The sequence below is a fragment of the Delphinus delphis genome, chromosome 6 (genome assembly GCF_949987515.2).
Source record: "Delphinus delphis chromosome 6, mDelDel1.2, whole genome shotgun sequence".
NCBI lineage: Eukaryota > Metazoa > Chordata > Mammalia > Artiodactyla > Delphinidae > Delphinus > Delphinus delphis.
Window position 1 is genome coordinate 87,471,367 of NC_082688.1, and position 18,703 is coordinate 87,490,069.

An 18,703-nucleotide genomic window follows, 5' to 3' on the forward strand; every position below is an offset into this window, starting at 1 on the left:
CCTGCCGAATCGTGGGGAGGGGCATAGAGGTCGCATGACGTGACAGCAGCCGGTCGCTGATTGGGTTTCCAGGCGTGCTGGCTAGGAAAGGGAGCGAGTCCGCGTGCGCTGATTGGCTGGCGGGAAGCGGCTGGACGGGCGGTGGTGGCGGCGCGGGGGCGGGCGCTGGTAGGGATGGGACTGGGCTGGGGCGGGAGGGCGGTAGCTGCGGGTAGGATGGGTCCTTGCAGCCGGCTTCGCTGAGACTCGCTCGCGTGGACTGCCCGCGGCGGGCCCGCAGTGGCGGCGGCGGCATGAAGGGCGCTCTGGGGAGTCCTGTGGCCGCGGCCGCCGCAGGCGCCGCGATGCAGGAGAGTTTCGGCTGTGTCGTGGCCAACCGCTTCCACCAGCTGCTAGACGACGAGTCGGACCCGTTCGACATCCTGCGCGAGGCCGAGCGCCGACGCCAGCAGCAGCTGCAGCGCAAGAGGCGCGACGAAGCGGCGGGGGCGGCGGCCGGGGCCGGCAACCGCGGCGGCAGGAGCCCGGCTGGGGCCTCGGGCCACAGACCCGGCGCGGGCGGCGGCCGGAGGGAGTCTCAGAAGGAGCGCAAGAGCCTCCCGGCCCCCGGCGCGCAGCAGCCAGACAGCCCAGGGGGCGGCCCTCAGCCGCCCGGTACGCGCGCTCCGCCCGGCACCTAGATGCCCCGGGGTGGGCGCGGTGGGCGGGAGGGGAAGGAGAATGGGGTCATGGAGGTCACCTCTCCTCAGCAGCCCCACGACCTCCTACTACGAGACTGGGATCACTGGAATCTGTTCCAGAAAGGGGAGGGGGCTCTGGGAAGAGTTGGCTGGAGTTGAGGGTCCCTGTGGCCGAGGAGGGTGGGAAAAGAGGACGGGGTGTAGGGTGTCACGCCCCTTCTGGCCTTTCCCAGTCCCTTCTGGGGGCGGAGGAGAGTGCAGGCTTGGAGTAGGGGGTTTCAGAACGCTGAAACAGCCTTTACAAGTTGGGCAAAGTTGAGGGATATTTCTGGGTTGGTGTGTGGGGGCGAACACTGAGGTCGCTGACCCGGGGCTCTCAGATCTAGAACTAGCAGGGACCTTCTCCATCCTCCAGCCCAACCTCTGCAAGATTCGCGTCGGGAGGCAAAAAGTAGCGTGGTGGGAAGGAGGGAGGGGAGCGCCTTTTAGGGAGAGTGGAGGAGGGTGCACCCGGACCCTGGGGGTGGCGGCGAGAGCCCGGGGTGTGTGAAGGATCGCCGGGGTGAGGGGCTGGGGCCTCTGTGATGGAGGGAAGTCCTGGGTGACCTCGGGGGCGGGCTGTGACGTCAGGGCCGCGAGCAGAATGCGGCGGGGGTGGACGCGGGGTCCCCGGCGCCTTCCAAGCTCTGTGCCTTCATCCATCCATCCCCCTTACGGAGCTTCCAGCAGTCATCCCGCACGGGTTTTCAATGTAGCAGGCAGCATTGATGGGTTGTGTAACTTGTCATTAACTCAAGCTGCTTTAAGAAAAGCGTTTTTAATTAACCTTTTCAACAAGAATATTCAAAGTTCCCCACTCCCTGCTTAGCCAGAACGGCAAGTACAAAGCTTGGTGTACTACTGTCTGCATCTAGGGGCGGAGGACGCTTAAGAGTCTTCTCACCTGAACTGCATCAGTGGCAAAGCCTCCAAGTTTCCACCTGTGTTTCCTCTGTTTTTCAAAAATGAGACAGTGGTCCTAAAGTTTCCATAAAAAGAATGTTAAGATGTATAATTCGACCACTCCAGCCAATGTTTGGCAGTGTATTCAACTTGGCTTTACTGGCTTGGTCCTTGCTTGATAAAAATCGTGCAGCCCAGCCCTGAGAGAATAACACCTGATTTGAGTGTTGGGGCTTTGACTCCTGCAACTAGGTAATGTTTACCTTTATCTGTGGAAAGTTCAATCCAGCATTATCTCTTGAAAATCAGAAAATTAAGTCACTATAATAAAAATATTGAAAATTATTTTAAATGCTATTGGATATCCCAAGACTCCTTGGTAGGCCGGTACAGTTATGAGCCTATTTAAACAGCGAGTGAGACTTGGGATAATTTGTACATTTTGCATTATGTTCTATCTTTTCTTTTAAATCTATTTAGATAAATATAGTTGTTCTATCTTTTCTTTTAAATCTATTTAGATAAATATAGTAATAAGAATTGGGAAAGGCTAAGCTTTATTTTTTAACAAGTGAAAATATGTATTCTAGTGTGAAACTGAATTTAGTTTTCTATGTCAATGTATTGCTTTTTAACCTTTTTACTATTAAAAATGTACATTTTTGTTATAAAAATTTTAAACAATTCAAAAGTGTATGAAGTATAGTGAAAATCCTGTATTTTTCTTATTTTAACACCTTGCATTTACATACATAAATGCACAGAGCTGCTTCTTTTTTTCTAAATTTACATGATATAAACTGGGTTGCAACCTGCATTTAGCGTTATGATCTAGTACAGTTATAACTTGCTAAACTAATAAACTTAGCACTGTAGTCTAGTACATTTATAACTTTTTTTTCTGTCAATCGTTTATGATCCAAGTGATCTGGCTTTTGAGATCTATATTAAAGAACTTTAGTTAGTTTTGTAGTTAAAATGGAAATTTTATAATTCTAGTTCTTTTTCAAGTATGTTATTTCAGGAGCAAACAGCTCATTAATTTCCGTTTATGTAGTTACTGTGCTAAATTTATCTGTAATGGGTGTTAGAGAGCTACTCTCTCAAGGTTTTGTAGCCCTAATTGATATGGACTGTACTTTTCTAACACTCAAAATTTTTAATTTAGTTAGAATATTATAAATGAATGCTTAGTGTAGACAAGAATCAAAGTCAAACAAGTTTGACATATAACGGAAACATTAATCTCAAAAGGATGTGGAAATCATAAGATTTTCCCATAGAAATAGGTTTTTAATGGCCTTCACTATTTAACAATATACATAGACCTTTGGATGAGCCTTGCTCAAAAAATTTGTTCTTGAAGTCTTCACAGGCTGTTTCAGCTTTGCTTTTCCTGGCCTTTCAGAACTAATCTCTGAGTCAAAGCTCAAATTTATTTGGGGGAAATCTCACTGTAAATTTGATTGTATTCTGTCCCTTCATGTGGGCTTGGGGTTACATCAGTGATGAGACTGCATATGCCAGCCTTTTATTGGAAAGGGCTAGTAAAATTCAATGTTTGCATATTCACTTGGAGCCGCTGATCTAGCACAGAAAAACTAGGTTCAGTTGCATTCTTTTTTTTTTTTTTTGCGGTACGCGGGCCTCTCACTGTTGTGGCCTCTCCCGTCGCGGAGCACAGGCTCAGGACGCGCAGGCTCAGCGACCATGGCTCACGGGCCTAGCCGCTCCGCGGCATGTGGGATCTTCCCGGACCGGGGTACGAACCCGTGTCCCCTGCATCGGCAGGCGGACTCTCAACCACTGCACCACCAGGGAAGCCCTCAGTTGCATTCTTGATCCCTTAGTAGTAAATTGTGGGAAAAACTGGACCCCTATTATCTTTGTTTTTTGGATTTTGGGAGGAAAAGGAAATGTTTGCAGGGTATTGATAATTATTCTAATAAGTTGCCAGTTATATTTAATGGCTTTCAACTTATACACAGAAGCTTTGGAAGAAGCTTTAGTATAAAGTATACAGCAAATGTCATTTTAAATTTTTTTTTTTTTAATTTTATTATTTATTTATTTATTTATTTATTTTTTAACATCTTTATTAGGGTATAATTACTTTACAATGTTGTGTTAGTTTCTGCTTTATAACAAAGCGAATCAGTCATACATATACATATGTTCCCATATCTCCTCCCTCTTGCGTCTCCCTCCCTCCCACCCTCCCCATCCCACCCCTCCAGGCTGTCACAGAGCACCGAGCCAATATCCCCGTGCCATGCGGCTGCTTCCCTCTAGCTATCTACCTTACTACGTTTGTTAGTGTGTATATGTCCATGACTCTCCCTCGCCCCGTCACAGCTCACCCTTCCCCCTCCCCATAACCTCAAGTCCGTTCTCTAGGAGGTCTGCGTCTTTATTCCTGCCTTACCCCTAGGTTCCTCATGACATCTTTTTTTTCTTAAATTCCATACATATGTGCCAGCATACTGTATTTGTCTTTTTCGTTCTGACTCACTTCACTGTGTATGACAGACTCTAGGTCTATCCACCTCATTACAAATAGCTCAATTTCGTTTCTTTTTATGGCTGAGTAATATTCCATTGTATATATGTGCCACATCTTCTTTATCCATTCATCCGACGATGGGCACTTAGGTTGTTTCCATCTCCGGGCTATTGTAAATAGAGCTGCGATGAACATTTTGGTACATGACTCTTTTTGAATTTCGGTTTTCTCAGGGTATATGCCCAGTAGTGGGATTGCTGGGTCATATGGTAGTTCTATTTGTAGTTTTTTAAGGAACCTCCATACTGTTCTCCATAGTGGCTGAACCAATTCACATTCCCACCAGCAGTGCAAGAGGGTTCCCTTTTCTCCACACCCTCTCCAGCATTTATTGTTTCTAGATTTATTGATGATGGCCATTCTGACTGGTGTGAGATGATATCTCATTGTAGTTTTGATTTGCATTTCTCTAATGATTAATGATGTTGAGCATTCTTTCATGTGTTTGTTGGCAGTCTGTATATCTTCTTTGGAGAAATGTCTATTTAGGTCTTCTGCCCATTTTTGGATTGGGTTGTTTGTTTTTTTGTTGTTGAGCTGCATGAGCTGCTTGTAAATTTTGGAGATTAATCCTTTGTCAGTTGCTTCATTTGCAAATATTTTCTCCCATTCTGAGGGTTGTCTTTTGGTCTTGTTTATGGTTTCCTTTGCTGTGCAAAAGCTTTGAAGTTTCATTAGGTCCCATTTGTTTATTTTTGTTTTTATTTCCATTACTCTAGGGGGTGGGTCAGAAAGAATCTTGCTGTGATTTATGTCATAGAGTGTTCTGCCTATGTTTTCCTCTAATAGTTTGATAGTTTCTGGCCTTATATTTAGGTCTTTAATCCATTTTGAGCTTATTTTTGTGTATGGTGTTAGGGAGTGTTCTAATTTCATTCTTTTACATGTACCTGTCCAGTTTTCCCAGCACCATTTATTGAAGAGGCTGTCCTTTTTCCACTGTACATTCCTGCCACCTTTATCAAAGATAAGGTGTCCATATGTGCATGGGTTTATCTCTGGGCTTTCTATCCTGTTCCATTGATCTATCTTTCTGTTTTTGTGCCAGTACCATACTGTCTTGATAACTGTAGCTTTGTAGTATAGTCTGAAGTCAGGGAGCCTGATTCCTCCAGTTCCTTTTTTTGTTCTCAAGATTGCTTTGGCTATTCGGGGTCTTTTGTGTTTCCATACAAATTGCGAAATTTTTTGTTCTAGTTCTGTGAAAAATGCCAGTGGTAGTTTGATAGGGATTGCATTGAATCTATAGATTGCTTTGGGTAGTAGAGTCATTTTCACAATGTTGATTCTTCCAATCCAAGAACATGGTATATGTCTCCATCTATTTGTATCATCTTTAATTTCTTTCATCAGTGTCTTATAGTTTTCTGCATACAGGTCTTTTGTCTCCTTAGGTAGGTTTATTTCTAGGTATTTTATTCTTTTTGTTGCAATGGTAAATGGGAGTGTTTTCTTGATTTCACTTTCAGATTTTTCATCATTAGTATATAGGAATGCCAGAGATTTCTGTGCATTAATTTTGTATCCTGCTACTTTACCAAATTCATTGATTAGCTCTAGTAGTTTTCTGGTAGCATCTTTAGGATTCTCTATGTATAGGATCATGTCATCTGCAAACAGTGACAGCTTTACTTCTTCTTTTCCGATTTGTATTCCTTTTATTTCCTTCTCTTCTCTGATTGCTGTGGCTAAAACTTCCAAAACTATGTTGAATAAGAGTGGTGAGAGTGGGCACCCTTGTCTTGTTCCTGATCTTAGTGGAAATGCTTTCAGTTTTTCACCATTGAGGATGATGTTTGCTGTGGGCTTGTCATATATGGCCTTTATTATGTTGAGGAAAGTACCCTCTATGCCTACTTTCTGCAGGGTTTTTATCATAAATGGGTGTTGAATTTTGTCAAAAGCTTTCTCTGCATCTATTGAGATGATCATATGGTTTTTCTCCTTCAGTTTGTTAATATGGTTTATCACATTGATAGATTTGCGTATATTGAAGAATCCTTGCATTCCTGGAACAAACCCCACCTGATCATGGTGTATGATCCTTTTAATGTGCTGTTGGATTCTGTTTGCTAGTATTTTGTTGAGGATTTTTGCATCTATGTTCATCAGTGATATTGGTCTGTAGTTTTCTTTCTTTGTGACATCCTTGCCTGGTTTTGGTATCAAGGTGATGGTGGCCTCGTAGAATGAGTTTGGGAGTGTTCCTCCCTCTGCTATATTTTGGTCATTTTAAATTTTGAATGATGAATTCCAAATTTAATTGATACAATTTTTTAAATAACCTTGAAAGCAGAAAGAAGGTGGGAATAAGCTAAGTAATTCTGTAGTTGAGTGGAGATATTTAGTTGTTGGTTTTTTTTTTTAATTACAGGTTATGAATAGGAAATTGGAAACTGTATTAAAGTAACTTTTCATATTGAGGGAAATGTATTGAAAAGTATTGTTACTGTTGATGTTCTTGCTGTTATGTCATGGTCTATTATAGTTTTCAACTTGTTAGATAGTTAACTTTCACAATAACATTTTCTACCTTACATTTTCAATGCCTCTTCCAAATTTGATCTCTCTTAGTAACGTGTATGCGCTCGGATCTGACACTGCATACTCCTGGGCAATTGGACACCAGTGTCAGTCTCTCTTTCTGCAATAAAAGCATAATGCTCTGTTTATGATAACATCTTCCCTATATCCTAAACATGTCACAAGCTCAGACTGGGGCTTCAGGAAGCAAATCAGATTTAAGCATCCTAGTTCATGGGACATTAACTTAAGATTGAACTTAGGTCTGTTGTGCAATATTTCACATTTCAAAAAAATACTTCGTTAGCTAACAAGTAATAAATTGCACAGTTTTGTGTTAGTGGTGTCACGACATGATTTTTGCTTTAAAATGAGATTAGTAACATATTGGAAATATGTTAATGTTTACATGTGCCTAGTTTATAAAGCTTAGATAGAAAATATTAAGTGGGAAAATAGGAGAATACATGTAAACATATATTTCTTAAGAATCACGAGTATCTGCCTAAGTAGAAGAGGAACCCGGTAGTTTAAAAAAATACCCATTAATTCAAGTACATTTAATATTTTTATAGCCATACAATAAATGTGGAGGGTGACATACCAAGAAAAATCTAAAATTTTCTACTAAAATGAAAATTGTACATAATGTTTGGGATGGAGACCTATTAAGTGTATACAAAGAAAAGATAAACACACATTTTTGGAAGATGATTTAAGAAGTAACAAAGTTCTTCACAATATATTCACCAAATATTAGTTGCCTTAAGACATAGACCCTGCTGAAAATTTTTAAAGCGTCAAAACCGAGAGGAGTAAAAAGAGAACAGAGAAGGCTGGAATGCCCCAGCCCCTACCTCCTCAGTGCTGGCCTCTCCATGGACGGGAGATGCCCCTTCAAGTGCTGGCCAGCCCTTGCACGAGTTGGCAAATACCAGCTTGGCCTTGTATTTGAGAAGTGTGATCATAAATGTATAAATCCCATCAAAGACCAGGAAAATCTGTTTTCAAGTGAGAAAGATACAATGGTACAAGCTATTTAAAAATAAAAACTTTATTAGCCAATGAATGATAAACTATAGTTGGGATTCTAAAAATATGTTCTGAAATACAGGGTATTTATCCTTTAATTTTCTGGAAGGAACTTAGCTACCATGTTTTGATAAAGCTGCTGTTGTGAAATGTAGTTGATAATATATCTCCGTTGCTATCACAGAGTCATTGTAAAATATTTGTAATTGTAAGTGAGTTGGTATAGTTTATCTTATCATAATTTCTAGGACATAAGGGATTCAATAGTAATGTCAAAGTTTTATTAAAAGACGACTCTGGGCAGTAGTAGTATCAGCAACCTTTTTTCTTCTCTGAACTTTTCCAAACTTCCCAAATTTTCCTATGGCATTGATTTCTAGAAAAGTAAAATTTAAAAGTACCTGTAATAACGTGCTGCTGCAGACCTTGTGTTCTAGCTCTCCCCTTTGATTCCTCCCTGTCAGGCCAGAAACGAACTTCCAGAAGAGGGGAGCAGCAAGGATGGAGTGAGAGCCGGGGGACAGAGGTGACGCTTGATAGAGCAGAGCGGAGATCCTACAGGGAATATCGACCCTATGAGACGGAGAGGCAGGCAGACTTTACACCTGAGAAGTTTACAGATGAAAGGTAAGTACTGCAGACCTCGGCCTGGAGGGTTGGGGGAACCAGAAGGATTTTCAGAGGACTACTAGCCTTTGCAACCTTTTTGTGGTGCCAGTCCTGGGAATATTTTGCCAATTTAAGTACCAAATTTAAGTACCAAATCATACTACCTTAGGTAACACGTGAAGCACCTTCCATTTATCTCATAGATGACCTTAAGTCTTGGTTCAGGAAATCATTACACAATGAAAAATGGATTACTTATTGGTAACTATGAAAAGCATTCTTATAACAAACTATATAGGAGTATGCTAAACTGATTAAATTTTCTTTTGAAATTTAGGCCAGAGATATAATTATGTTCTTGATTTAGCAGTACTAATTTGGGCTACTAATGAATTTAAACAAATTCCTAGCCCCATGTCAGGTCAATAGGTTATCATGATGAAATTGGACAAAAAACCTGATAAAATATGTGACACCAGTTTAAGGCTCCCATGCCTTCTCTAGAAAGTGCTCTGACCTGGAAGATGATCTCAGGCTGGTGCAGCCTGACACCCTTCTGAGTAATGTGGCAGCATGTGGGCTATCATGCCCACCTATACACGGGAAGCAGTTCTTAGTGTCTTATGCTTGGCACTAACAAGATGGATGCTTGCTGCCTCAAGTGTTTAATTATTAAACCTGCGTAGCACTGGGTTTAGATTAAAACAAAACAACTTGTGACTCACATTTAAAGGAAAAGAAAGTTAAAAAGGCTAAAAGAGACTAGAATAGTGTACAGTTGAATGTCAAGGGAGCCGTTATTCCCAAAGTCTTTCAACTTCTTGACTACCTATTCCAGTACACATTCAAAACAGATGGTATATCTGCCACCATGTTAGAGGATGAGGGCCAGAGAAAGGCTTAATTCTGCTTTTTTTGGGTGATTAGTTCAAATTTGCTATGTAACAGCCGCAGTCTGCTTGCTTACAGAAAGCCTTCTGGATCAGAGCTGCTTATTTTGGGAAGCATTTGTGTATTTTTTTCCTTCACTGCAGGGATTTATTCTGTGGAAATACGGAAATTATAACTCATGTTTCCAGCTTTTTTAGTAGCAAAATTATGAGTTTTTTTAAAAGGATAAGTCTTTATATGTTACCATGAAAAAAACTGCCTATTAAGGGATGCCTATTTTGGATACAGGAAGTTTTAAGAATTATATAAGGAATTCCCATATACCCTCATCCAGATTCTCCAATAACATTTTACCACATTTGCTTTATCATACCTCTCCCTCACTCTCTCCCTCTCTTTCTCCTCTCTCTCTCTCTCTCTCTCTGTCTCTCTCTCTCTCTCACACACACATGCACACACACACACACACACACACACACACACACACACCCCTCTTTTTTCCTTGGCATTTGAGAGTAAGCTACAGGAATGTCTCTTTATCCCTAAATACTTTAAATATATTTCCTAAACACATGGTACAATTATCAAACTCATTAACATTGATGCAATACTATTATCTAATTCTCTAAATTATATAATCTACAGACTACTCAAATTGCACCAATTGTCCTACTAATATCCTTCTAGCAGAAGAAAAACAATTTTGGTTCAGGATCCAGTCCAGGAATGTGCATTGCATTTAGTCTTCTTTAATTTAAAACAGCTCTTTAGTCTTTCATTTATTTATGGATTTGACATTTTTTAAGAGTATGGACCAGTTATTTTGTAGAAGAGCCCAGAATTTGAGTTTGCCTGCTCAAATTCTTAATACTCACCAACCTATTAAAAAAGAGGATAAGCTACATGTAAAAGAATGAAATTAGAACACTACCTGACACCATACACAAAAGTAAACTCCAAATGGATTAAAGACCTAAATGTAAGACCAGACGCTATAAAACCCTTAGAGGAAAACAGAGGAAAAACACTCTTTGACATAAACCACAGCAAGATCTTTTTTGACCCACCTCCTAGAGTAATGGAAATAAAAACAAAAATAAACAAATGGGACTTAGTTAAACTTAAAAGCTTTTGCACAGCCAAGGAAACCATAAACAAGATGAAAAGACAACCCTCAGAATGGGAGAAAATATTTGCAAATGAAACAACAAAGGATTAATCTCCAAAATATACAAACAGCTCATGGAGCTTAATATCAAAAAAACAAACAATCCAATTAAAAAATGGCTGGAAGACCTAAATAGACATTTCATCAAGGAAGACATACAGATGGCCAAGAGGCACGTGAAAAGATGCTCAACATCACTAATTACTAGAGAAATGCAGATCAAAACTACAATGAGGTATCACCTCATGTGGTCAGAATGGCTATTATCCAAAAATCTAGAAACAATAAATGCTGGAAAAGGTGTGGTGAAAAGGGAACCCTCCTGCACTTTGGCGGGAATGTAAATTGATACCACCACTATGGAAAACAGTATGGAGGATCATTAAAAAACTAAAAATAGAACTACCGAATGACCCAGCAGTCCCACTACTGGGCATATACCCTGAGAAAACCATAATTCAAAAAGAGACATGGGGCTTCCCTGGTGGTGCAGTGGTTGAGAGTCCACCTGCCGATGCAGGGGACACAGGTTCGTGCCCCGGTCCGGGAAGATCCCACATGCCGCGGAGCGGCTGGGCCTGTGAGCCATGGCCTCAGAGCTTGTGCGTCCGGAGCCTGTGCTCCGCAACGGGAGAGGCCACACAGTGAGAGGCCCACATACCGCAAAAAAAAAAAAAAGAGACATGTACCACAATGTTCATTGCAGCACTATTTAAGATAGCCAGGACATAGAGGCAACCTAAATGTCCATCGACAGATGAATGGATAAAGAAGATGTGACACATATATACAATGGAATATTACTCAGCCATAAAAAGAAACGAAATTGAGTTATTTGTAGTGAAGTGCATGGACCTAGAGTCTGTCATACAGAGTGAAGTAAGTCAGAAAGAAAAACAAATACCATATTCTAACGCATATATACGGAATCTAAAAAAAAAAAATGGTACTGACAAACCTAGTTGCAGGACAGGAATAAAGATGTAGACATAGAGAACAGACTTGAGGACATGGGGTGGGAGGGGAAGCTGGGGCGAAGTGAGAGTAGCATTGATATATATACACTACTGAATGTGAAATAGTTAACTAGTGGGAAGCAGCAGCATAGCACAGGGAGATCAGCTCTGTGCTTTGTGATGACCTAGAAGGGTGGGATAGGGAGGGTGGGAGGGAGGCCCAAGCGGGAGGGGATATGGGGCCATATGTTTACATATGGCTGATTCACTTTGGTGTGCAACAGAAACTAACACAGTACTGTGAAGCAATTATACTCCAACAAAGATCTATTAAAAAAAAAAGAATGTATTTTATAAGAAGGGGATTATAAAGAAGCAATTGAGAATATATTTAATTGGGGGTGGGGTAAACCTGTGGGATAAAGAAAAATGATTTAAGGGATTAAAATAGACTAGAACACACAGGGTTATTTTTAGGGTCAGCTTCAGTTACTATTATATTATTAATGAATTCGTTATTTTATCAGTATCTGATCTAGAGTTCATGTAAATTTAGACCCGATTTTGACTATTGGCATTATTTTCCATATAGAGTTTTATGCTTCATTTCTTCTCAGTTTTTAGGTAGACTTCTTTTATGGCGCTGTCCAACTTCCTGGTTAAGAACTTACTGTTACTTTTCATTTGTCATTGTTTTAGAACTCTGCTTTAGATATTTACTGTAATGTGGAATCAGATTCTACAACAGTCTCTATTTATAATTTTGGTTTTGGTCCGGGGAGGTGGGAGACAGAAAAGCCAGCTTGGAGAATTGATTTAGGATGATGTTTCTTGAAAGAGACTGGCATAAAGTTAATGATTGGCGCTTCTGTATTTCTTTATCTTTTTGAGTAAGGAGAACTGTGAGTTTTGTATCTTTTTATCGGTGATGGTATAGTAGCTTTTTAATGTAACATTTTCAGCCTGTTTCAGTAGACTGGAACACACCTCTAGTTCTGGTGTTTGAGCCACTAATGTCACTAGATTTCAATAAGTAATTTGTTGCTTTAAATGTTTTTAAAAGCCTTGACAAATTAAAAAATATAATTTCTTATTAAACTAGGATTTAACAATGAAAAAGATGAGGCCCTTCCTGCAGAAGCTTTGAGTCTGGTGGAGGAGAGACAAGTCCTCATAAAAAGTGACAGTGACCAGATGGTAGCAGAGAATGGATGTGAGGCGAAGCGGGCGGTCAGGCCCTGGATCCAGTGGGTGTGGCAGGGAAAGAGTGAGAAAAGGGAGTTTCTTGGCTTGGACACTTCCATGTTGTGAGTTAGGGACCGTAGTAGGAGCAAGGGGTCAGTGTTGGTCATGTATCTTCAGGGCCATGGGGTGACATAGGGGGATGTCCAGGAAGTAACTGGCTTTGTGGCCTGAAATCAGAGAGACCCCCAAATGAGAGACACAGGGTCACGTGAAGGGGCCATGTAGCATTAGCATAGGGACGAGGACGATGTGTACAGGAGGTAGGGAGTCAGGAATGCTGGTGCTCTTAAGGACAAATGTGTAGGTATCCAGAAGATGGGATATTCAAGACATGTTCCATGAAAAAGGCAAGGTGTAGAACCTTTCCCTATATGTGACTCTGCAGTGTCTGCCTTTGAGAAGTGGAATTGTGTGGCCAAGAAGCAAGAGGAGTACCTTGTGAATGTTTGGGTATTACCTGTGTCAAAAATCATTTTATGAGGATGAGCAGGGAAAGAGAAGCCAGAAAGTGCAGAGGAAAATTAGTGGTTGGCAGTGTCAAATGATGCATAAGGGTCAGATGACCTAGAGACAAAAGTTGCTATTGGATTTAACAACAAAGACGTCATCTTCAGCTATCTTCCTCATCTGTGGGCACTAGTTGTAATTAAATGACTGTACGTGAAGGGCTCAGAACAGTGCTAGAGATAGTATGTGCTCAGTAAATTTAACTATTAATTTTTTTATTCAAGATACACGATTCTTTCCAATATACTGTAGCCGTAATGTCCTTCTAGAATTTTTTTTTAATCAAAAAAAGCGTTAGCTCTTTAATCCAATTCACCGCTTTTTATTATACTCATCTCTTCCAAGACCAGTTGACAGGTTTGATCGAGAAAGACCACTGAGAGGACGTGGATGCCCAAGAGGGGGCATGCGAAGCAGAGGCAGAGGTGGTCCTGGGAACAGAGCTTTTGACGGTTTTGACCAGAGAGGGAAACGAGAATTTGAGAGATACAGTGGGAATGATAAAATGTAAGTTTCATTGTAAATGCTATTCTCCCTTTAAGATCTTGGTGTGAATCTGTTGTGTTTTAATATTTAGTTGACTTTATATTAGTATGCAGTTATTCCTAAGGGAGCTGATCCTGGGACAGTTTTTATGATCAGCTTTTCTGATTTGGAGATTGACTGGACACCAGCTTCCAGTTTAAGGGAATATTCTTTCGTTTTCTAGAGCAATCAGAACTGAAGACAACATGGGTGGATATGGAGTTCGCACCTGGGGATCAGGTAAAGATACCAGGTATGGTGCAAATGTGTACCTTCTGTGAACCTACAATTAAGTGGAAATATCTGGATCTTTATTTGCCTGTCTTGAAAATTATGTCCTCTGTGTTACGCTTGCCATGTCTTTATACTTGTGTGCTTTACGTAGCGATTGAATTTAGGCTTTTGTTTCATGAGATAACTTTTTAAAACAGTTTTGCTATGTTGTGGTTAGATTTGAAACTGCTTTCAAAATTCTTTTATCTTATTTTAGCCAAGCAAATTGTATATTTGCTGACACCCCAAGCACACGGCGCTGTATATTTGCGTATGCCTCAGAATGCTTTTTAAATTCCTGGATATTCTGTACTTTATTTTTCTGTGACTTTCCAAAGTTTTTGTATACATTGCATCTTTTTTTTTTTAAATAAGTTTATTTATTTATTTATTTTTGGCTGCTTTGGGTCTTCGTTGCTGCGCGCAGGCTTTTTCTAGGTGTGGCGAGTGGGGGCTACTCTTTGTTGCAGTGCACGGGCTTTTCATTGTGGCTTCTCTTGTTGCGAAGCATGGGCTCTAGGTGCACGGGCTTCAGTAGTTGTGGCACACGGGCTCAGTAGTTATGGCTCGTGGGCTCTAGAGTGCAGGCTCAGTAGTTGTGGCGCATGGGCTTTGTTGCTTCGCAGCATGTGGGATCTTCCCGGACTAGGGATCAAACCCGTGTCCCCTGCATTGGCAGGCGGATTCTTAACCACTGCGCCACCAAGGAAGTCCCTGCCTCTTGATTTTATAAAATCATTTGCAGATCAAAGCTCAATGACAAGTTTCACCTGAGGTTCAAATTTGACATTTCTCAGGCTTTATGATATCTCAGATCTGTGCCAGTTTTGCTACTTAGGGGAGGTACTTGGTTCTGCTATTTCTGTCATTTCAGGGCTGCAGGGAAGTACGAGGAATGGGTTGCGACAGGATGTGTTGCAGGGAAGACTTTACACAAGTTTGAAGGCTTGAGGGGATCCAGACTTCCACTTTTTTTTCTTTTGAAGAATATAAGCTCTTTACATAAACTTATTTTTCTTAAATTTTTATCCTTAAAAACAAATGTACAGGGCTTCCCTGGTGGTGGTGCAGTGGTTGAGAGTCCGCCTGCCGATGCAGGGGACACGGGTTCGTGCCCCGGTCTGGGAAGATCCCACATGCCGCGGAGCGGCTGGGCCCGTGAGCCATGGCCACTGAGCCTGCGTGTCAGGAGCCTGTGCTCCGCAACGGGAGAGGCCACAACGGTGAGAGGCCCGTGTAACGCAAAACAAACAAACAAAAAAACAAATGTAGAAAATAAGGTCAAATCTAAGATTAAATTTACTACCATTGCACATCTGTGTTGTCTTTGAAAAGAAACTTGTTGAATGTTTGTCAATCTAGGGTTCTATAGAATCTCAAATACAGACCTTTTCATTTTGTTTTATTTTACTGTAATAGTATATTTTTAAAAAGTAATACAGGCACTTTCTGCATCATCTGATTTACTAGCTTATTTAATACTACCACCCCATTTCAGTTTGCATTTGAGTTTAAAATCATTTTGGCTCCAAGTGTTTACTTACTCTAAGAGGTAATTATTGACCTTGGAACATGAAGAAGTGACCACATGTGCTTCTGGCAGATGGTATGTCCCAATGTTAAAATGAAACGTGCCCCATGGCACTCATTTTGGATTGTTTTGTGAGTTATAAAGTCAAAGCTCTTAGGTGGTAATAATGTGTAATTGAAAGTTTTTTTGTAGAATAAGACTTTAATTTCTTATTTAATACATTGAGATTTTGATTTGCCACCATGGTATAGTGCAGCTGAGTTATGATTAATGAGAAAACAGCAGAGGTGAGCCTAACAATAAGTGATGTGTTCGTGGCTGACAAGGGCGAGTGCTGCACCATGCATTGGAGGTGTGAGGGTTTTGCTGTAGTTTAGTATTCCTGTTTGAAGACATTGACAGTATAACTAGATCTAAGGGCAAGATGCTTTCAAAATGGTGTGACTGAGCCATTTCCATTGTTACTGGTTTTCTTCAAGAGTTTGACTGTTAGTACCTGTGCTGAAAATAGAATTTTCTCCATTTGTAATAATTTTAAAAGTGTAATATCAGATATTATTTTCTTGTTCCTAACTGGGATAGACACCCACAAATGCAGTTTTTAATAATACTGCCTTCCAACTTTTATTGTAAAGAGCCAAGACAGTTTTATGTAGTAATCAAGCAACACTGGATTAAATCTGTTCACTGTCATAGATTTGGTTAAGTATGAAGTCTGATTGAATTTGAACTAGTTAACAAAGCCTTGAGGTTTTTAAAATTGTTTTGTAACCATACTTGTGCAAACAGGCATTTTCTACGTTAGTATAACTGAAGTCAAAATATAGACATGGGCCCTGGAGCTTTATCTTTCTTCTAATAAATCCAACATTGGTGATTTACTTTCAACAAAATAATAAAATTTGCCAAAATAAATTGGTGCTAATCTTGAGACTTACTTGTTTTGTAGTTTTCATCATATGCTTCTATAAGCTATGGTTCTATTGAGCTATAAGCACAAAATTAGTTTTATGTTTATTCATAAAATAATTTAGGTCAATACAGGAGGGAGGTCTGTGATTTTTCTTCTAAATTGATTGACAGGTTTAAGAATTGCTAGTCTCTTTGTTTTGTATTCTGCTTCTTTTTTCTTCCCCTATATTGTTATAGCCCTTTTATGATTTTTAATTGTTGAAAGCTATGAACTGTCAGTTCATATTTGTTTTGTATTCTGCTTCTTTTTTCTTCCCCTATATCGTTATAGCCCTTTTATGATTTTTAATTGTTGAAAGCTATGAACTGTCAGTGAATCCATGTTTTTATCCCCTTGGTTTATGACATGGCCAAGGGAATAAAGAGAAAGTTGGAGTAATACAGCACTGCCACTGCTGCTAGACTCCTAGATGCTAAAAAGTCCCATGACCCACGAGGGTCAAGCTGACGTGTAGAGGCTGCTTTTGTTAAAGGACTTCTGCCAGGCAGAGCAGCAGGGATGTCCTTCCAAACAGGGAGAACATTTGATTTAGGACCTTTTTTAAAAGTAAAAATTATTTATTCAAATTTTGTGTTGGAAAACTGAGTTTTTTAAAAAGTTGATAACAATGGCTTTGAGTTGAGAATTAAAATACTTTTAATGTAAAAACTCTATTCTTTCATTATAGTTCAATTTCTGTTTATTTATTTTTTAAATTTATTTATTTATTTTTTGCGATACGCGGGCCTCTCACTGTTGTGGCCTCTCCCGTTGCGGAGCACAGGCTCCTGACACGCAGGCTCAGTGGCCATGGCTCACGGGCCCAGCCGCTCCGCGGCATGTGGGATCTTCCCGGACCAGGCAGGAACCCGTGTCCCCTGCATCGGCAGGTGGACTCTCAACCACTGCGCCACCAGGGAAGCCCAATTTATGTTTATTTTAAAAAAAACTAATTTTATGAAGATTTTTCCTGAACTGGGGATGAAAAAGTGCTGGGTTCTGAATGTACAGTGTAAAATATTTCTATTATATTGACCAATTTTAGCATTTTCCTGAGAATGAAATTTCTTTTGCTGGTACTTTTTTAAAAGTAATGTTCAGATAGGATTAATATCAACATAAAAGATTTAAGATTATGTATTTAAAATTCAAAGTGTTTTTCACTGTGCTGTGATTATGTATTTAGATGTGATGGTATGTAAATTGATGTTTCAAAGCCTTATTTTTCTGGTATGGTTATCACCAGCTTGTTTGTAATCCTACACATTCCTTTTTGTGGAATGTTTCCACTTTCTTGCCATTTTCTGAAGTTTGCAATGGCATATTCTTATCTATTTTAAGTCATTTAACACAGGTTGAAAATTTTTATGGCCCCTGTTAATATTTGGAATTTCCTAGTATAATAAGAGTTTGAATAATTGTTCTGGTCCTTTACAATCTGTTTTTAATTTTAGGCCATTCATGGAAACTTGTATTTCTCAAAGTACTTTTCACACTTTTGAAATAATTTATATGGATTAGCAATTAAGAGCATTTTTCTTCCTCTTTTTTATTTTGATGTGGATTACCTGTATGTACATGTTAATTCCTCGAGGGATGTTTACTTAAGAAAAAGGACATTGAAATGTGTTTTTTTCTGTCTTGAATATGTAAGGGCATTGATGTAAACAGATTTGTGTGACTAGAGTGGTTCTTGCTGCTTTGCAGTGACATGGACCCGACTGCCCCCATGGAAGAGACCACAGTGGTGGAGGAGTCCCTGGGCCCCCTGGAGGAGGAATCGCCAGCCAAGTGGGTATTTCATTCATTTTCCCCATTGGGTTGTTGGTCTTTTTCTTAAAGATTTATAAGAGGTCTTCATAGAAGAGGAAGCTCAGCCTTTCGTCATATCACAGAGGGTTATCTTCTTAACGTGTTAATGAATAATCAAACTAATTAATAGTTCAAATCATCTAATGAATGATTATTAATGATAATTAATGGGTTGCATTCAAGTATTCTGTCCTGTGCCTACAACTTGTTTTCCATCAGCAGCCTGTACTGTGACTAGTCTCTCTTTCCTCAGGACCCCTATCTTTTGTCCCTTTATTCTCTCCCGGTCCCTCCTTCCTCTTTTCTTCATGGAGCTTAGTTCCCTGGTCCATCTGTAGCACCCTTGCCAAGGCTTTAAACTCCCTTGCCCCTTGGGTCTATGAGTACCTTGCTAGCAAATGCACCCACCTCCTGGACAACCGGTAGCCATCTGCCTTCTTTCTGCCTGCATCCACAGGCTGAGCACTGCAAGATACTCAGCAGGGCTGATGGGA

At 40.4% G+C, this 18,703-nt stretch overlaps 1 protein-coding gene across 1 annotated transcript in view; it reads left to right on the forward strand.

The window, feature by feature from the left end:
• Nucleotides 1-206: 206 nt before the first annotated feature.
• HABP4 (hyaluronan binding protein 4) overlaps nt 207-18,703 on the forward strand; it is a 39,337-nt gene continuing 20,840 nt past the window's right edge. The window contains exons 1-5 of the mRNA XM_060013521.1: nt 207-654; nt 8,205-8,367; nt 13,462-13,623; nt 13,826-13,894; nt 18,105-18,188. Of these exons, the coding sequence (XP_059869504.1) occupies nt 294-654; nt 8,205-8,367; nt 13,462-13,623; nt 13,826-13,894; nt 18,105-18,188 (839 nt within the window). The 5' untranslated portion in view covers nt 207-293. The remainder of the gene's footprint in view (nt 655-8,204; nt 8,368-13,461; nt 13,624-13,825; nt 13,895-18,104; nt 18,189-18,703) is intronic.